The sequence below is a fragment of the Eulemur rufifrons genome, chromosome 11 (genome assembly GCF_041146395.1).
Source record: "Eulemur rufifrons isolate Redbay chromosome 11, OSU_ERuf_1, whole genome shotgun sequence".
Classification (NCBI taxonomy): Eukaryota; Metazoa; Chordata; class Mammalia; order Primates; family Lemuridae; genus Eulemur; species Eulemur rufifrons.
Window position 1 is genome coordinate 7469408 of NC_090993.1, and position 21360 is coordinate 7490767.

Here is a 21360-nt window from a genome sequence, read left to right on the forward strand (position 1 = left end):
GTCCAGCTCATTGCTTCACATGCCAATCCCAAATGTCCACCCCATTCCAGAACTTCCTCAAACTCCAAACGCAGATGTCTCACGTCACACTTGACGTCACCACCGGGTTGTCTAATAAACTTCTCAAATTTAGCAAATCCTAAGCTGAACTCTCGGCTGTCTCTCCAAACCGGTTTCACTTATCATGCTTCCCGTCTCAGCTGATGGCAGTTCTATTTTTTCCAATAGCTTAGGGCAAAAACCTGTAGTCATTCTTGACTTCTCTCTTTGTCTCCTGCCTGACATTCAACCTACCAGGAAATCCTATTGTCTGTGCCTTTAAAATAGATCTAAAATCTGTCTCCGTATCACCAACTCCTGCTAACACCCTGCTCTAAGTCCCTGGTGAGGCCTAGAATGTGCTACTCCAAAATACAGCACCTTGGAAACTGAGAAGACTGCAGACATGGCACCTGGCCATGTCTCTGCTTTGTAGAACCGTACGACAGCAACAACATCCCCATGTTAGCACAATACTTGGCACGTAGTTGGTGCTAAAAAAAAAAGCAAAGTATTTCACTAATTTATTTGGAAAAATACCTAGCACCGCTAAGTTTGTAGGTTAGGCCAAAGTAAGTCACTAAGATAAAGAGACCAACTTAAACAGTTGCTTTCATGGTATGAATTTCTCTTCTTATCTTTTATGGACTAATGGATCAGAACTTTTAATTGTTTCAAGGTCCAACTAAATACTTGGTTTCTTTGTGAGGAATTTCAGTGTACTTTTTGCAGTTCCAAATGTGTGCCCCTGTCCCTCACCCCAACACATGCATGTTGACCAAAATAGGAATCTGGAGGTCACCAGAGACCCCAGGAGCACAGACCCAGGCGGCCTGGCCTTGCCTTCGCACGTCCCCGACTCCAGAGTGCCTGTGAGCCCTTCAGCATAGATTACCTTTGAGAATAAAGGTTGGAATAAAAATAGTGAGAAAACCCTCAATAACAACAATAATAGTAACAAGAGAAATGGCAGCGCCGTCGGTAATTACAGCCACCATTTGCTGCAAAGCCCCTGGCGGCGGGTATTCTCCCAGGCACCTTGTGTGTGCCTCTGGCAGTCAGCACCTTGAGAGGAAGGCGTTTTCATTTTCAGGTGAGGAAATGCAGGGTATCAGAACTTGCTCCAGGTGCACCAAATCTCTTTTTTAGTTGTAAAGTGCCTCTCAGATGCATTGAACCATAGCAATCATTTATTCCCACCTCATTTGGTGATTTAGGAAGCACCGAGTTTAAGCAACGAGTTTATCTCAAGGAGTAGTTGATTTCATCACCCATTGGAGGTTGGCCAATCACTTTCTCGTTACGGGCAGCATCCCATGTTTCTGCTTGTTTCTCAATGGAAGGTTCTATCTACAATCCTCTACCACCACTGGGGAGCCCCCCCGGTTCATCCATAGGATGGGGGTTACTCCACTCTTGGGTGCTCTTTTCCTGTGTTCTACAGCTGAGCTTATGGCTTCCAGGTGGGAAAGGGGACAGGCACAGTGTGCACGTGATCCAGGGATAGACATCAGCGAGCCACCTTTGAAAGAACGCAGCAAAGGCGGCACTGTGCCATCGCCCCCAGCCTCTGACTCTCTCCTGCAGAGACACTTGGAGCTCAGAATCCTTCCCAATCCATGACTCCAGGCAGCCAATCCAATGGATCTGAGTGTTTTCCAAACATAAGATGTTACTATTACCAGTGGCTTGACTACAATCCTTTGGTTTTGGGCTTTTAGTTGAACAGTTCAGGGTTTTGTTCAATTTTGACTGCAATTGCATTCACTTTGGATTTTTTTTTTTTTTTTTTTTGCAGAAACATGTGTGAAGGAAAATACCGTGAAATACATGGAAATGCTTGAGGGCAAACTGTGCAGGTAAGGATAATAATTCCTGTATTATTGACTCCATGACACATCTGGAATCCTTATTATAACAGAATTTAGTTAAAGTGATGAAAAAGGCTAGCCAGTTTCTATAATAAACTAACAAAAAAGACACAAAAAGTCCTTTGAATCTTACAAGTGAAGAAGCAGGTGTCAGCCCTGATCTTCTCTTTTAAAAAGTAAATAGATTAAGACACTTAAAAGTGTCTTGGGGAGATCACAGGATGGTTTTCATGTTCTATAAGAAAGAGAAGAATCTTCTTTGGTATATTAAATTCAGAATTTATCCCTTGTCTGTTTTTCCTTTTTTTTTAAGTGTGTGATGGGGGTCTTAAGGATTTCTACATGGTTTAGAATAATATGGAAATGCACATCTGAGGTTCTGTTTTGAATCCTGAATCAAAACCAGCGTGAAAATTCCTGGTCGTTTTTTTTTTTCCCTAACCCAATTAGGAATTCAGATTGGAGAAATGTCAGGGATGCTGCAACATGTCAAGATGTTTCTGGCTTTTGTGGATGTGCACTTAGGAAAATAAATCCTAGTCATCAGGATCTGTTCCTGATTAAGGAAACAAGTACGAGAATGTAATATGTGCTTTCTTCCCTGGGAGTCGTTTAGTTTTATGGAGACCATTTTGCTACTATTTTGGAAATTGTTAAGTAATTCTTTATATAGGCTATGCCTTAAGCCTTTGTCTGCTAGGATAATGCCATCGGCTAAAATGCTGCTGCTTTCTTAAGAGAGGTGTAGAGGGCCTGCCTTGCTGAGCCCTGCTCTTCAGGGTAAGCAAAGTACTGCAGGATTTATTCCAATGCTTGGAAAGAAAGTCCTTTAACCCTCTGCTTGCTCTTTCTCTACCTCGCATGGCCCCAGACTTAGCAGAGGTGGGGGGTGGGTGGATAAGGAGGGAACACATCAGGGTCAAGTGCTCTGCTCTGAGCCGGGTCTTCCTCCTCTCCTGTGTGTTCTGAGGCAGGTTTCTGGCATATCACTCTTGGTCTTACCCTTGGCTATCATTGTTTTAGCCATAACCACCGCACACATCGTAAGTTACATTAGGTTATTGGGAGACAAGTCGTGGCCCTACAGTACATGGGTAATAGTAGAGAGATGACCGTTGACATTGTAGCTCTACCAGTTACAAGCTGTTAATACCTAACTTCAAGTAAACGCTCATCTTCAGCTTTTCTAGCTACCAAACTGGAGGAAGGGGACCTACCTCCCAGGGCCAGCGTGTGGATGTAGGTAAATATTGCATGTAAAGCACTCACATGGCTGCCACTAGGCAAACATTAGTTCCCTTTTTCCCTTCCCCTTCTCCTTATCCGCAGAACTGGTTGGACACACAATGCAATAATCAACACACAAGACTTCTGTGAGATTTTCCCCACCACCAAGTGAGCAACCAACTCTGCAGTGGACACCAGCTGGGTGTCCTCCAGTTCAATTCCGACACTACCTACCTGGAGATGGCACCTGATCCCACAGGTTGAGAGCTCAGCCCCACAAGCCTGCCCCCAACTTCCAATACTAATCACAAGTCCCAGGTTGTTTCCCGTGGTTCTCACGGACCCGCTATAAATCGGGGATCCCAAGAACCCCTCCTTAGATTCAATTAATTTGCTAGAGTAGCTCACAGAACTCAGGGAAACACTTAGATTTACTGGTTTAATAAAGGATATTATGAAGGATACAGATGCAGCGATGCACAGGGTGAGGTATGGGGGAGGGGCTTGGAGCTTCCATGCTCTTTCTGGCCACACCACCCTCCAGGAACTTCCACACGTTCAGTTATCCCAGAAGCTCACCATACCCTGTCCTCTTGGGCCTTTATGGAGACGTCATTGGATAGGCATGATAGAAGCGTGGACAAAAGGGTACAATCTGATACTGATAGGCCGAGTGGGGAAACCCAGCAAGGCCTGTGTGTTCAGATTCTTCTTGGCCTCTCTGAGCAGCGTCCCTTCCTCCAGGGCCCCTTCTGAAATGGGGATCTTATGGCCCACAATCAGACCAGGTAGGTCAGAGACAGAAAGGTAGGAGAGGATTAGAGTATATGCTTATTCTCCATGGCCTGCCTTGGGGAGAAATAACAAGGGCTGTGGGAGTTACAAGCCAGGAACCAAGGACAGAAACCAGCCGTCATGCCCAGCACGCATCCTCTGTCCCTCCACACCGGCTGCTCCTCCCGTGTACCCAGCCTGGTGCGCGGCCCAGCACGCCGCTTGCCTGGCTGCCCTGTGTCTCCCCTCCTGCTCAGCCCCAAGTCCTGCCAGTCATGCCTCTGGTCTCTCTCAAGCCCGTCTAGCTTTACCATGACAGTGTGGGCCCTGCTGTCCCCCTGAATGACCACAATAGCAGCTTCGTCTGCTTTCCTGGTTCCACTGTTTCCCTTTCATGCATTCTCCAGCTGGTCTTGAATGAGCATCTTAATGCCCATCTGGTCGTTGCATGTGGCTGCCTGTTGTCCTAAGGACAAAGGCTGAAGGCCTTCCTGTGGCTCCAGGTGTGCTCTTCCATGTGGCCTCTGTGTGTCCTTGAGTGCCACCCACCATGCCCCGTCACCACCCTACTCCTGCTGGACTTGTTCCCTTACACTTCCCAATGCCATTGTGCTTTTTCTGGAAAGAAACTAGTTAAGAAGGGGAATGGCTAGGGAGCATCATCCGGAGAAGTGTTAATGTTAGCTTGAACCACGTGAGACTACCGGCATTCGACCATTTCTGACCTGGACAAATGGCAACTTCATATGGTTCAACCCAGTACTTTGGGACATGAAGTCATCTTCAGGAGGGTGCTGTGGCCTGGTGCTGTGGCCTGGGACTGGCCAGTCTCCTGGCCGTGACACACTGGACATGCTCGCTCACCCTCTTGCTTTGAGTGTGCCCTGGTGGGGCTCTCCCAGCCCACCTTCTCCCGACCAGGCCTTCCTCCATCTGGTCCTCTTTCATCTTTTGAGTTTTAGAGTTCTCCTCTTTGAAGCCTTCTAGGACTCCCAAAACTGAGGAACATGCCTTCACTGAATTCTTCTCCTCATTAAGTGCTTCCTGACAGGCACCGTAAGACTAATCTGCCTTGTTCAGGGCTGTATCCTCAGTGGTTGGCCAGTGCCGGGTGGTGTAGGGGTGCCCAATAAACGTGTTGAATGAATGGTTGCCTAAATGAACAAATGAATGAATGCAATTAATTTATAGACATCCCAGTCTCACCTTCCATCGCCTCCCACCTCTCTCCTTGCTTCTCCAGCCAAGCCGACGTTCCAAAGCCACCGTGTGCTTTGCCTCCCGACTCACACACACCAGTTACCTAGGACCCCTCTGCAGTCTCACGCGGCCAGGGCAAGAGTTGGCCCCTCCTGCAGCCCATTTCTGGAAGGTTCTTTCCATGGCTAGTTCAAGCTGGTAGGAGACCTGGCTCAGTGGAACAGGAAGGGGAGAAGCAGCCAGAGCCCTGTAAGCCCCCTGGCAGCAGGCAGCTTTATTGCTGTCCCAGAACAGGAGGTCAGGGCGGGCACCGCAGATTCCGCTGCAGTTTGTGCCGTCCAATCCACAGTTTCTCTGTTTGAAAGCAATGGTAGGATCACTTGCCCAGTGACATCAATTTAGAAATCAACTAATATTTAAGGAGGTCCAAGAGACACGGCAAGGTGCCCAGTGATTGAGGAAAGAGGGTTCCTCTTTCTTTATTTTGTTTCGCTTACTTTGGCAGAAAGACACCGGGCTGTGACTACTGCATTAGCGTGAGCTAAGGCGGGCAGCCTAGCAGAGGTTATGCCCGTGACGTTCTGTGAGCTTGTGTGCCCTTAACTCCAGATATGGCCATGTGCGTCACAGCGCACACACTCTCAAGGTACGTGTCATAGTTTAAAAAAGACAGTTATAATGAATCAATAGCAAATGTTCAAGCTAGGATGATTTTTTTATGAACTCAAGAAAAACCATTATAGCTTGAGTGTTTCTGATGCGTTTTGGCTGGGAGTTGAGAAGTCTTAAAGAAAAATGAATTGCTATATCAATGGAAACCCCAGTAGGTAGATATCCAATTTGTCATTAATTAAATGAGAAGACTTTTCAGCTATTCAAGGAAGCGTTGTTGAGATTATACGATAGTCTCATTTGCTAACATGGTATGAACCTGTTAGCTTCAGACACATGATTAATAAAAGTAAAACTCCTCATGGAATTTCTCAGATGCTCACTTCTGGCGTGCAGTCGCTTTTAAGACTCTGCTCAATGGCCTTATCTCACTTTACGGATGACAGTTCTGCAGCAGCCGTGACAAATGTAGGTTAGACAAAATATTACGCATGGTATTTGCTATGATTCATTTTGCCCCATTTTCACCCTCCCCCTCCCCCAGCCAACCCGAGTCATACAACAGCTGCAGGGACATTAGCTACCAGGGAGTGGGCTGCAGACACTTCAGGTGCTGGGCTGTGTCCCCTTCTATCTGGGAGCTCACACCAGGATGGAGTCTAAACCCCTTATCACAGCTGCCTCAGGCGGAAAACATTTTTTTCCTTTCTTCTGCTGTTGATATAAAGATGACGTTTCTTGAGCTCAGAGAATTTTATGTGATTGTATTGTATGCTAAGCCTCAAAAGATAATTCTGTAGCTCCTATTCACAACAAAAATGGGACCTTTCAGTGGTGCTTCTTAAAAAAAAAAAAAGTTCCCCAATAGAAATCATAAAATTATTCAGGGGCCTAAGAAGGGAAAGAGAATCACCAAGATGATGACTTGTGACAGTCACACAAAGCAATCTGACTGAGTTACTTCCTTGATGATGCTGTAAATGGGAAAATGAGCTGACACCCTGGTGCTCAGCTGCGGTTTTGCAGTAGATGCGTTCCACTGGCGCAGACTGGTGACTATGCCACACCTGTCCCTTTGCAAATGAACTCAAGCCTGTCTCTTTTAATTGACTCTCTGTCTCCAGAATTTTCTTGATTTATTGCTGCTCAGTGGAATTGACTTTTGTTGGTGGTGGCATTTGTCAATTCTAGTCGTTACAGAAGGGAAATTGTTCGAGAGGGTTGCCTTGGCACAAGTGTGCTCATTTGTGTGGCTTATTGGAGTGTGAAGGAGAGACGTGTTTCCGTAAGGGGTCTTGCCCTTCTGCTTGCCAGAGGGGCAGGGTCTCACCTGGAGTATGTTTCTTCCGATTCCATACATCTGTAAGTGACTATGAATCCTTTCAACCGGAAGGGTTTAGTCAAGTGTAACTGGTCGACTTCAGAATGATTGTGGTCCTATCTTTGCTTGCTGGGTTTCCAGCATGTTGACCCTTGTAGAGCAGCTGTGGCGATGGGAGCTTGGTGTCTCACCTCAAACTACTTTAGTCTATCTGGCAAGAAGGATTCTTCTCTAAGATTCAGTGGGGCCACGTCTAGAGATTCAAATTTTAAGAGACAGACTCCTGAAAGCAAACCGGCTGCCCATTTGGCATCGGACTCCATGCTTACCTCTCCACATCTCACTCCTGATCATGGCATGGGACTCCGTGCTTACCTCTCCATGTCTCACTCCTGATCATACCCACCGCACTCACAACACAGGATTTTGGAGGCAGATAAAGAAAATGGGGTATCAGCCTGTTGCTGTGCTGGTCTATGCTGATGTGTCAACACTGTCTGAACCCCAGAGTAAGAAACAAGTGCAACCAGCTGTCAGGTTTAGGAAAAAGCAAATACGTTACCCCAGAGAGAGGTGGACCACGAGTTACTTACAGGACACGTGAGCCACAGTTCCAGCATGAAGACTGTGACACTGGGTTCCAGCTACTTTTCCGTCTGTGATTTGCCCCAGTTGCCTCATTTGATGGAGCCGAGTCAATTGTAATTTTGGGGACTGGGAGGCTAGCCATGCCAATATCTTGCACTTTACATAAGCATGTGGAAAATGGCCACAAAGTCTAGAAGCACCAATGTCAGGGACAGGGCTTATTGGTCACAAGTAGCTTTGGGCAGGGAAGGCTTTTCCAGTGTCCTTCAAATCAGTCACATCCTCTGGATCATGGAAGCTGCCGATCTGCTGTTGAAACACAAGAACAGGCATGTTGGAGGACGTGGTTTATAAACATCAGCAACCCACCAAAGCTCCAGTCTCTTCTTCTTCACACTTGAAGCCCTACATTCAGATCTTGCTCTGAAGCTACGGCTATTTCTGTGGTTTTGTGTTAATGGGGATTTCTTTTTCTTACAGGAGTAAATGTTTTATAAACATTTATAACAAGGTATTTCCTGCAGCCATACACACTAAGCAGGGCAGAGACGCATGATTCAGGGGTGTGAGCCAGGATGGGGAGGGCAGCGTGTCTGTGGCCTTCTCGTGGTCTTAGAGTGGGACCCATGAATCTCTCTCTGCGTGTTTATCTCTGACATCGCCTCAGAGTTTGAGCTTGATCGAAAACAAAACAAAAAATACTGGATGCTGAAACCACGACAGGCACATAAAACAAACTCAACAAATTTTAAATCAACATTATTGGTTATTTTTTTTATTGAGCCACTTTACTGGTCTTTTTTCTTAAATCAGGAAAATAAATATGTCCAGGTCCTCAAAAAAAAAAGTGAAAATGGGCCTATTAAAAACCTGGTAACAGACCAAGCAGCTCACATCCAGACCTTTTCACGTGGGTTTTAAGGGAGAAACATGGTTATCTGTAGTTTGTTAGAGTTCTGTTAGCTTAACTTCCACAATAAGACACCCTACCCAAATCTAGAGAAGTGGAGAAATTGGATGATTGAGGTGATTAAAATACTAGAAAATAATATTTCAAGTATAGTTTGATGGACTTTGGGCTCCTTCACCCTGACAAAAACAGAGAGGAGAGGGAAAGTTCAAAATCATTGTTATGAGTATAAAGAGATGTCACTCGGAAGATCTTGATAAAATGTTCGTCACCCCTAACGGGCATGGGGAGTAAAAAAACAAAACACGGAACAAGTGACGGGTTTTCAGGCAATTCTACACGGAGCTCTGCCCATGAGCCAGGCTCCGTGCCGGGTGCCAGCGACACAGGGATGAGTGGGGGTCTGGCCTGCTGTCTCGTGGCTGGGACATGAGGAAGATGTTATTATAGACACGCATGAAGAGCTGTAGGAGGGAAAAGGGGGTGGAAACTAGTTCTGCGTAAAAGGGAGGCCCAGGGAAAGTGCCAAGAAAGGGTCGCGTTTGAGTTGGATGAGTTGCTGGCTGAGCTGGCCAGGGACAGGGAGGCATCGGGATTAGAGGCTGGCACAGGGAAGAGCCGGTGACTGGCAAGGACATGAACTGAAGGGGACTGGAGGAAACAGGGTGACACAGGGTCAAGGATGTGGATTCTGGGATCAGATTATGTGATCCTGGCCTCCTCAAAACTTTCCAGTTTGGTGACTTTGGGCATGCTATTTGATCTCTCTAAATTTTAATTCCTCTATGTATAAAAGGAAATAAAATGGTGCCCTCCCCCATGTGATCTTATGCAGATTGAATGATATGAAAATCATGTTTTCACCATGCACGGCACATGCTCAGTCCGTGTTTGCTGCCAGTGGCAATCGCAGAAGGAGGAGCATTGAAACGGCTGGAGACTAGAGCCTTGGGCAGACAGTGAGGATTAGAGGTCGGGAAGCGTGTCATGATGCGCGTGCACATGTGTGTGTGTATGTGTGTGTGTGTGTGTGTATGCACACAGGATTTTGAAATAGTTTTCTGTTGAAATTTGGTGTTTATAACTGGCAGCATAGGGAAGCGTGTTCAGTTTTGCAGATAGTAATGAATGTCTGTTACGTGCGTTACCATTTGCAACTACTGCTATTTCTGTCATCTCCAGAGAAGTGTTTCTATAGTTTCACAAAAATGAGCAAGGCCAAACATGCACACACACACACACACACACACACACACAGAATATATCAGGTAAGGGTGGCTTTGTGTGTCTCATGCTGCGTATTTGACTCCAAACTGACTAGCCGTGCCAGTTCCTAAGTGTTCTGTTTGGTTTTAGTGTAGAGTAGGAGATTGTGTTTCCCAGGTGCAGAAGGAGACTTTGAAATGTTTCGCCTAAAATGAGCGAAAACGTGGCACCAGCAGACAATGGGTGCTCCGGGATGGGATCGAATCTCAGATCCACCAATCAGCTAGCTAGGAACTGAGCAAACACGGGACACTCACGAGCCCGTGTCCTGATATGTAGAGTTGAGATTATAATAATAATACTCACCTCACAGTGAAAATTGTACAATAGGATAAAATCACGCATGGAAAGTGCCTTGTACCCAGCTGGGCACAGAGAGGGGGACACATACCAGTCTCCTCCCTGGAGGAAGCTGCCATGTTTATGTGGACCTGGTACAGACATTCTATTGAAAATTCAGTGGCCGGGTAAGGTGGTGTAGGGGAACTGGTTTTTAGGGGAGCAATATAAAGTCAGAGAAATCACATTCTCTCATCTTTCCCTACATTCTTCATGGTCCCTTTTATTCTCTGAAGACAAATGTACTTCAAGCTGCCGAGTGTTTCCGCCAGGCGCTGAATTGATGGCATTGTTTTCCTTAGAATGAGCCACAACATCCCTTTGTTCGCAGAGACTGTAAACCCTGCATCCTCCAGATTAGATCATGTATGTTCAGTATCAGTAGGAAACAAACAGAGAAGTAAATATTTGCTGCCAAATGTCTTTCTGATGTCCTGGAAATTAGTTTCCTGTATCTGACAAGTCAGTTACCCTGATTCATCTGCCTCACACTTAGGAGTCAAAGGGAAAACAATCCCCGCAGCAAGGGGCCTGTCACTTGGTGTATCCAGTGGAGATAATGTGACCAGAGTGCAGTGGCACTGAATATTGATAAGGCTGTGACAGGCCGGGCTTAAAGTTTGGTGTCTTGTTCAAATGCCTGGCTGAGAGATGAAAAGAAAACAGAAATTAATCCCCCTCTTGGAATGTCCTAGAGATCCACTCAGTGGCGGGCGACTGCTCAGCGGTCTGTCTCATTTCCCCCCCATTAATAATCATAATCAAGTACCCATTATTGGTTTTCAGCAACAGAGTAATTGCCTTCCCTCCTGTCTTTTCTGACGCAGACTGTCTGTTCCCAAGAAAGGGCAGTTGTGTAATCGTTCTCTCTGCATAAACTCGGAGAAGTCGGTTGTGCCCTGCAGATACTGATGTCAGCCCGCAGTGAAAGAAGGAAATGATTTTATTGTGCTATTTTTAGACTTCAATTTAGATTTCAGCCTTTATGATACTTTGTGTTCTGGGGATAGAGCTGTTGATGCACAATTCAGCTGTAAGACACTCTGGATTCTACTGGCCGCTGATACATTTCCTCTCTGAGCCTGAATGCCTCAGGACTGCTCCTTCACGTTGCCTTCCTTGGCAGCTGGAAGCTGAGCCAGGAGGACGGGGCTGAGATGTGCATTGTATCGACAGTGTTTGCCAATGGCCTCGCTGCCAGCAGTCTTCAATCTGCCTGCAGAGTTTTAATCTGATCTCTTCTATGCATAAACAATCAACGCCATGCAAATTCTTTATAAACAACAGGAGTTTATTGACTGTCCTCGCTTTTCTAGATAGTTTCCTAGAGGTGGGAGATGAAAGTCAAAATGAGGAAAAGCTATTTCTTTGCTAGATTTCCTTCCGAACAGACAAGAAGGGTCTAGAAACCTGGTATTCTAGTTATCTTTTTCTGAGCTGCGATGAAAGGCCTGAATATATGCAGGCTTCCCAGTTCTTCGGTGTTAGTAATGAGCTGTCCTAAACCCTAAAGGTATCTTAGAAAGCCCCAGTAATACCTGTCTGAGCTTGTCCTGTTTCGTGTGCATGTTATCACATGTACTGAAATTCACATCAGTTTGTATCCCAGTCCTGTGGGTGCGTGTGCTTTGGCATTCCAGAGACTGTCGGTTTTAGTGTGTAAGACCCACAATTTGGTCCTTGCTATTCAAATTGTCGCCTGAGGACCAGCAGCACTGATAGCACGTGAATGTGTTTAAAGATGCAGAATCCCAAGGCGCCACCCTGACCTACAAATCAGAACCTGCATTTTAACAAGCTTCCCCAAGTGATTAATAGGCACATTCATCATCTTTTAATATCATATGCCTTTTGAAGAATCTGTTATGATCAGAATGTTTATGTCCCTCCAAAATTCATATATTGACACCCAAGCTTCATTGCAATGATATTGAGAGGCAAGGCCTCTGGGGGTGATTAGGTCACGAGGGCAGAACCCTCACGAATGATGCTTAGTGCCAAACTTGCTGGCACTAATTTGAACTTAGACTTCCTACCCTTCAGAACTTTGAGAAATAGACTTCTGTTGTTTATGAGCTACCCAGTTTATGGTATTTTCGTTATAGCAGTCAGAATGGACTAAGACAGAATTAAGTCTTCGTGCTGCTTCAGCAGACGGTACGCCGCGCCGAGGGTCCTCCTGGAAGCCCACCTCTGTGCCTTGCTCTGGACTTTGATCCCTCTGATCCCTGATGGAGGCCTAAGGAAAACGCAAGGCAGACGGAAGCAGCCCTTTAGGAACTGCTCACTCACGGGCTGATTCCTTTATCAACGACATGCTCTGACCTTGAAGAGTCCTTGCTTTGGTAGGGAAGCACATGTATGAGGATAATTCAAACATATATGTCAAAATAAAGGACACAGGGCTGTACCTACAAGGCTACAGAGGAAGAATAACCAACTTTTCCAAGAAGGGTTAGGAAGAGCATCGAAGAGCATCTTTTGGTCTGGGTTTTAAGGGATAAAGAGAACATTGCCCGAGACAAGGGCTGTAGGATTGCTTACTGTGAGAAACCGCAGAACGGGGAGGACGGAGTTGAGCTGGTCATGTGAGCAGCAGTGAGAAAGCCGGTGGCTGTGGGACACACACAGGCGTAAGTCCTTTACATGCAGTATCTTGTGCAATCCTCTGAGCGGTCCGGCGATCATTCCGTTACCGATGAGGAAATATCCGACACATAGCGAGTTCAGTGACTTGCCTAGTGGTGGAGCTGGGCTTTGAACCTACGCAGTCCAGCCCCTGTGCTGGACTCCTGGGCGGGGGGCCTCCCTTTGCTTCCAGGATGGAACTTGCATCACTGCCCAGTTTAGGATCTGAGAGGTACTGTTTTCTGCCCCCGCCCCCCGCCACTGGTCCTGCAGTCTTTCCAGCTCTTTCTACTTCGTCAGTGAGCTGCGTCCATCCTCACATCAGTAAGTATCCATATAACACGTAGGGCCTCTCAGTTACGGGGAAAGAGAAATGGGTATTTCTCTGGATTATCTAGTGGTTCTGTCATATCACACTTCATGGGACCCCGGTCACACCATACACACAAGGCACTGCCTGACTTGCAGCCCAGAGAGCCCGGCCCACAATCGTCCTTGAAATTGAAAGACAGAGGCAAAGGCGAGCAGAAGTGCGGGCAGCCCGAGGGCACCTCCCACCTGGGCAAAGCTCCCTGTTCTCCTGCCCCTCCCCGACAGCCCTGCCCACCCCTGAAGGTGTTTACACCATGGGACCATGGCGGAGTTGAGGGTCCAGACAAGGCTGCTTGGACCGGAAGCATGTGTGATTGGTTTGCACTGCTCCTTAACACTCTTGGCACATTCCTCACCCCCTCTGTGCATGTGGGGTGACAGGCTGACAGCCCATCAGGTCAGACGAAGCCCGGGTTTCTCCCTTCTCCCCCTTCCGTCCCATGCTTGTGCTCTGCCATTCATAAAGAAGTCACACGTGGGCTTCCTTTGCCAGAGGGAGGTGTTGCTCACATCTTTTGTTTTCAGGCACTAGAAATGACTCTGCTCCCCCTGCAAGGACACACTTCACGAGGCTGCAGGACTCGCTCTGCATCTTTTTCAACCTTAGAAACAGAGGCTCTCTCCCTCGACGCCCCCCCCCCCTCCTGCTCCTTGCTTAGTCAGAGACGTTTCCTGAGCCATAATTACCGTGTTTGGAGATGGCATCACCACCTTCTTTGCTTTGTGGGTGGGGAATACCAGCCACAAGAGAAAGCGTCTCTAAGATGTTAAAAATGACACTGCTCCATGGAGGCTTCACCCAGCCAAAGCCCCAGCTCTCTGTCCTGTGGTTTTCACGCTGAGCCGTCAGCCTCGGCAGGCTGGTGAGCGTGCACATAGCTGCATCGCTTATGCTTAAGACTTTGACTGTTCTCTCTAGAACACAGTCCTAGAGACATTTCTATACTTTCTTTCTCTGACAGCCAGATATACATGTCTACTTAGCCGCACGTAATCCTTGCCTCCTTAACTCTTTGGCCTGCACATTTGTCAGATAAAATATTTGGGGTGTGAGCTCTTTAGCAGGTCTGTCTCCACCCCACTCTCTTGGCACGTATTAGTGAGCGCTCCTTGGAAAGCCGCATGTTCTGAGAGATTGGAAGAATAATATGTTTCACCTACAGTGTGGGGTTTGGCCAGCTCCTTTTCTTTTTGCATCAGTTCCCGGAATGTATTCAGGAGATAAGCTGGCAGGCGATTTGCAAGAAGCACTCACTCTCTCCTTGTCTTGCTCCTGTTTCCCTTTAAAATTCGTTGGCTGCTCTTAGTGTGGCACATGTTTCCATTTATCCTGTAGTTCTCAGGATAGCTCAGCGTAGCTCTTGGACGTCTGAAGGGCACTTATTAGGAAGCCAGTCTCCCTGACTTTCAGCTTGCACCGATCAAAACGTGGGCGCTCCAAACCCTCACAAGGACTTCTGTGCAAAATGTGGGGGACGTTTAGCACCGAAATTAAGGACTGTGCACATTTTGGCAAAAATAACAAGAGGAAAATAAGTGGACAAAGTATAGTTTAAATTTCCTTTTTATTAGAAAAGGATGTCCCAAGTTTATTGGAATGAAAAATTAAGAAATACAACAGAAAGGAGTAAGATGTAAAGGAAAAGCTCCTTTGACCTTCCCCCAACCATGAGGACGCTGTTAACAGTTTCAGGTGGGTCCTTCCAGAAATATCTCAGTAGTGCATATGCCTATATATGCCTGTCCTTTTGTTACTTTTGAGAAATTCAGATGGGATTGTAACAGAATATCCTGCCCTGTCTTTTTCACTGAAGGCATTTTAAGAGATAAAAATGGCTGCATGTTATGTAACAGTAAACTTGGTTGATTTCAGTTTGCTCCATTTGGTTGTTTCCAGTTATTTTTCATGTTGCAATGATAACACTTCTTTGCGTATCTTTTTCCTTGTCTGAATCTTTCTATGGGGTAAATGCTTAGAAGAGGAATAGCTAGCGCAGAGAGCATATGCATTTTTAATTTTGACCAATATTGCCAAATTACTGTCCTTAAAAAGGCTGCTGACCAATCCCCCCCACCCATAAAACAGTGAATTATGCAACTTTCAGACCTTTGTCTCCTACTCTACTCATCTTCATGTTGAACACAAATCTTTTCATATATTGATTGGCCATTTCTATTTCTTCTTCTGCTTGTTTGCCTATTATCTCATGGAATATTTGCTTTTTACTTATTGATTTTCAAAACTCTTTGCTGGTTAAGAAATTTGACTCATGGACCATGCTACGTGTTAGAAATATTTTCTCCCAATATGTCATTTGTAGTTTGACTTTCATTTATGGCACTTTGGCCCTTTGGAAGTTTGCATTTATATGTATTTAGATTTATCACTATTTTTCCTTTTTGATTTCCAGACTTTGTGTTTTGCTTAGAAAGGTTTTCCCCACTTCAAAATTAGAGACAAATAATTTAAAATTTTCATTTGGTCATTGGGCAGCGTAGAAACCAATATTAGATGGCCAAAGGGAGCAGAATGGTGAGACTGTAGTTTTTAAGGTAGCCAATTTGTTGCGACCACTTATCAGCAGGTTGTTTCCCCTATTAACCTTTATTAGGGTGGATATTTTTAAACTTAATTGCTTTTTTTTTGCTTCAAATTTTGCACATGGCTTTCCTGAATGTTCATTCAGTTCACTAAGTGGTTATTGATTTCCTATTGTGAGTGACATCTTGCTAGAATATATCCTTCCTTAGAATTTGAAAAAATGAGTATGAAGTATTCTCGAACCTCCTTAAGTACAAACAGTAGAAGAAGGCGTATGTAGGAGAAACCCAGAGATCAAGGCGGAATGTAGTGACTGCTTTAGGAGCACTGCGGGCTGCCATGTGGCTCAGGGAAAGGAGATAGCATATGTGGTTCTGGGGGATCAGGGGAGGGTTTTTTATTGAAGTGACATTAACCCTGAGATGGGCCTTGATGAACTGGTTGGATTTTAATGGGGGGGGGATTGTGGAGAAGAAAAGGCACAAGAAACAGTCACCCCTAAGTAGATACCTGTGCATTTGTCCTGGGAGGGGTGCGTGGCCCGCTTTGCTGACATCTGGAGAACTCACAGGGCTGCCGTGGGTGGAGGAGCCCAGGGCAGGGCTGAGGTCGTCCTGGGAAAGGGCTTGCAGAACTTTGCTCTCCACTTGGCAAGGAATGGGGGCCGTTAACAGTTTTGGAGCAATGACAGACGGAGGCATGACATTATCTGAAGGCAGGAAAGCTCGTCATTCATGTAGTTTGCCTGGAATGAAGACATGAAATGCTTAATTTGGGGTAGTAGTTGAAATGGGGAAAAATAGATCTGAACAATATTCCCAATTTATAATCTGTGATTGGATATGGGAGCTAAGGGAAAGAGAAGTATTAAAGATGACCGAGATTTCTAGCCTTCATTCAGTCTCCTCTCTTAACATGCATTGAGCGTGTGGCGTATGTCAGCACAGAGCTGGGCACAGGGAAGAGAGGAGTTGGCACGAGACAGGCCCCCTGCCCATAAGTGGCTGAATTCTGATGGGACCAGAGAAAACGAGCCAGCCAGGATGATGGCAGGAATACAGAGACCATGAATATAAATAGCAAAACTAACGGGAGGGGCTGGTTTGATGGGGATCCCTGATAACTTTGATTTTGTGTCCTAAAACTGAGTGTTCAATACTTGCTCCAGATAATTATCTATCTAATTATTTCTGGTGTTATTCTCTTTCCTTCTTCACCCTGGTGTGCTGCCAAGTGATACAGGGAAAAAAACAACCCAGAAAAACTTGTTACTTTGAGTTTTAAGTAGGCTGCAGAGTTGGAAGGGACTTTAAAAATCGGTGACTAGCTGGCTTATCCACAAGAGGAAAGGGAAGCTCGTCACGCTTATGATCAGGATGTAACTTTGATTTTCTCCCCTGCAAAATAGAGGCCAGTCCTAACACAGTCGTTTTACTTTGCTCACAATTTGGTGAGTCCTCAATTTGCCTAGGCATTTCTCTGCACGGGCTGGCAGTGGGCAGTGGCCGTCCCCTGAGATCCCAGCTGGGGCCGTGGACCAATGACTGCATGTAGTGTCTCCAGCATGGTGCTCTCAGGGTAGGTGGATTCCTTGCATGGGAGCTGGCTTCCCACACGCACGTGTCCCAAAGGAACCAGGTGGAAGCTACAGGGCCTTTCTCTACCCAGCCTTGGAAGTTGCGTGGCGTTACTTCCTCTGTGTTCCATGGGTTATGAGGAAGGCACTAAGACCAGCTCAGATTCAAGGGGGGAGTACCTAGACACCAGCTCTTTATTGTAGGCCTGTCAAAGGATTGAAATTGATGCTATAAAAACACCACCATGTAGTAATGCTATCTACCTCATGAGGTTATTTTGAGGACCAAATGACATGTTATATCCTAGAACAGTACCTGAGCAACAACTGTTAACAATGGTGATGATGATGATGATGGTGGGGGAGGGGGATGGGGATGATGATGATGATGGTGGAGTGATGAGTAGCTTACTGCCCTTCTGCAAAAATATTTAATATCTCTTGTTGTCACTGGCAGATTGAATTTTGGGCAGAATGAACTATTGATCTCAACCAATCTATAGTTCTTGTGTAATAACTACAAAGACTTGTCCAGTGGGTTGTCATAGGTCGATTGCTTTAATCTCATCACATTCTAATGTCCTAAGGAGCCAGGGAGGGTTTCATAGCTCCCTATCTTGTCCAAAACTTGGTATTGTTAGGCTTTTAAATTTTAGCTATTTTGTTGATGTGTAGTGTATCACAATGTGATTTAATGTGCATTTTCCTGATGATTAATGGTATTTGAGCATCGTTTCATAAGTTCCTTATTGGCCATTCAGATGCCCTGTTTTATGAAGTACCTGTTCAGTCTTTACTGCCCGCCCCCGCTTTTAAAATTGGGTTTTCTATCTCTTTCTTACTGACTGGTTGGAGTCCTATTTATATTCTGCAGTCAGCCCTTTGTTGGTTATATGTATTAGAAATAATTTCTCCCACTGTGTGGCTGGCCATTTCATTCAGTTGATTCTTTTTGATCCATAAGTCCTTACTATGAGGGAAGCCAAATTTATCACTTGTTTTCATTATGGTTAGTACTTTTTACATTCTGTTTATATTGTTTTTATATTATTTTTATGTTCTGCTTGCCACAAAATCATAATGATATTGTCGTATGCTAAGTTTACTTGTTTTACCTTTCACATTCTGATCTACAATCCACCCGATATTGATATTTGTATCACGTGAGCCAGTAATCATAATTTGATTTTTTTCCTATAGTGATATCCAGCTGACATAATATTAGACAATATGTTCAAAAAACTGTCCTTTCCCCACTACACTTTATCTCCAATAATGCTTTGTCGTTATATCATTCCTGTCCTTTTACTTACAATCTGTTTGTACCCTTATGTTTATGTCTCTTGTAAGCAACATATAATTGGATTTTGATTTTTGATTCTAATCCAGAATCTTTGCTTTTTAAATATAGTATTTGCCAATTTATATTTAATGCAATTTCTGATGTAATTTTGGTGTTAATCTTTCTATTTTACTATTTTTCCTCTCTGTACCATGTTCACTCTTGTCTCCTCTGTTGCTTTTGTTAAAGCAGTATTTAATTAATTCTTCTTAATTTCCCCCATATTAAGTGAATAAAGAATTCTTTTAACCTCTGTGTTTTATTTTTACCATAAAGAGTTCAGTATGAATCCCTGAATTTTTAGCCTAATGTAAAGGAGTACTTTTACTACTTCTCGGATAATGCAAGTACCTAAGAATACTTTAATTCCTTTTATTCCCTCTTTCTCTTAGTGCTGGTGATCATGAATTTTAATTTTAAATATATCTTAGAGAAAAAAGAAATTATCATTGTTGTTTTGTACATTAATCTTCACGTCGACTTACCACATATTTACTCTTCCCATTGTCCTTCATTCCTTCACACATGTCTTTGCTTCTGTCCAGGATCATTTCCTTTATTACAGATGTACTGCCAATGAATTCTCTCAGATTTTGTTTATCTTAAAATGCCTTAATTTTACTTTTATTTTTGAAGAAAATTCAAAATAATTATACAATTCTAGATTGGCAGCTAATTTCTTTCATCATTTTTAAGATGTTGTTTTATTGTCTCCAAACTTTCATCATTTCTGTCACCCATAATTTTGTTCCTTTGAAGTTAATGTGTGTGGTTTTCTTTCCCCTCTGGCAGCTTTTAAGAGTTTTGTTCTGTCTTTGGTACTCGGCAGTTTCCTTATGATGAGCCTCAGTGTGTATTTTCTTTGATCTTTTCCTGCTTTGAGCTGTAGTGCTTCCTAAATGTGTTGTTTGATGTCCTTTGCCAATTTGTGAATGTTCTTAGCTTATATGTCTTCTAATATTGCTTCTGTCTCATTCTTTCTTTTTTCTTCTAATTTAATCATTCATAGACATGGGCTTGAAAATGATGATGATTAATATGTTCAAGAAAATAGAGGTCATGGTAGAGAATTTCAATAGAGAAGTGGAATATATAATGGAAAATCAAATCAAAAATAAACTAGATGGATGGATTGAATAGCAGATTAGATACAGTAGAAGGAAGGATTATTAAATGGAAGATAGATCTGTAGGAAATATCTAGCATGAAGTGGGATGGATGTGTGAAAAATATATATTTTCATTGAAAATTCCAGATTTGGGCTTTCTATGAAAAGTCAAATTTTTGTCAATATTGAGTCTATATTCCTCAAAGCTTTAGTTGGCCTGAGCTGATGAGCTCATGATGTACTCCCTATAAAGGATGTGTCCTCCCTGCTGCCACTGAGGCTGACCGTCAGATGTTATGGTTTATATCATCCCTGTTCTGCTCCACTCATTTACATTACATGCTGGGCATTCTAGGAATTTGAGTTCATGGTCCATGTTATGTTCTAGCCACAGAGTAGAGAACAAGATAGACATAAGCCCTACCCTCAAAGAAAAGAATCAATAATCACATAAATAATTAGAATTGTGGTAAATACTTTGAAGGAAAAGTACAGGGTGCAAAGAAACCTATCATAAATTTCTAGTTGGGAGGCAGGGAAGGTTTCCCCCAAGAAAATATTATTGAAGCTAAGATCTAAGGATGATATGATTTAGCCAGTTGGAGGCCTGGGGGGGGGGGACGGTGTGTGTTGGTGGGAGATGATGGGGGGAGACGGTGCAGGCACATGCAAAAGTATGTGCTTAGCCAGGGAGAGTTGGGAAGGTGTGAGGACTCAAGGAAAGCTAGTAGGGCTGAAACACAGACATGGGCAGAGGCTGTGCTATATTGGGCCAGTGAGTCTGAAAACATATACAGGATTTTGGATGGCCCTGTAGACCAGATAGCTAAGAAGGACCAACACATTTCATAGTGACTTAATGGTATACAAACTTGGCCCCTCTGAATCCTCTGATTGAAATAATCCATCACTATGTGAAATCAAGTCGTTAAGTATAAGATGACTAGCTGACTTTTAGCCAGGTGGACAAGCTATTGACTTGGCATGATGAAGCATCACTGAGTTCATTTTTATGCCTTGTTCTGCCCCCGCTGTGTCTTAGCTGCACGTGTCCTCTGCTTGGAAAAGTGTGGGAAGCTGACTTGGAAGCTTGTCGGTTGCTTATCCAGAGTCTGCAACTCCAGGAAGCCAGGGGCAGCCCGTCTGTGGAAGACGAGAGGCAGATGGAGGACGCAGAGGGGGCCGTCTGTGCAGACACTGCAGCCGTCCACCACAGGCCCCACTCCGAAGACGAGAGGAAGACCCCTTTGCAGGCTTTCGAAGAATGGAAGGCTCCCCGGATCCCCTCTGCGCATGGTGCTGCAGGAGAGCAGAAGGAGGTCTGTCTGTCCTTTCCCCACAGCCCGCTGAGCTCTGCTTTTTGGGGTGCTTTGGGACCACGTTCCAAATGGGGGCAGTGAATACCGGGAGGGCTTCCCATCAAACCATACTAACTCTGTAAAGTTTTAATAACTCTTGAATAAGAGTACAAGATACTGTAGAATGTTTGTAGAAGTTTAAAATATACAAGAGCAAAAAAAACCCCCAAAAAACCTTTAGCGTATTTAGTTCTAGTCTCATTCTAATTTAATGGCTAGAGTTAGAATATACAATCTAATATAGCATACATTACATATGTCATATATATAACAAATAGTTATTGTAT

The 21360-nt window shown here is 44.6% G+C and overlaps 1 protein-coding gene across 3 annotated transcripts in view; it reads left to right on the plus strand.

Annotated features, from left to right (window-relative positions):
• DISC1 (DISC1 scaffold protein) overlaps window positions 1-21360 on the plus strand; it is a 207996-nt gene that overhangs the window by 162015 nt on the left and 24621 nt on the right. For 2 of the 3 annotated variants that reach the window (XM_069484684.1, XM_069484686.1), the window contains 2 exons: window positions 1838-1898; window positions 20758-21034. In XM_069484684.1, coding sequence (XP_069340785.1) covers window positions 1838-1898; window positions 20758-21034 — 338 coding nt within the window. The remainder of the gene's footprint in view (window positions 1-1837; window positions 1899-20757; window positions 21035-21360) is intronic. The other variant, XM_069484685.1, reaches the window with a different exon arrangement.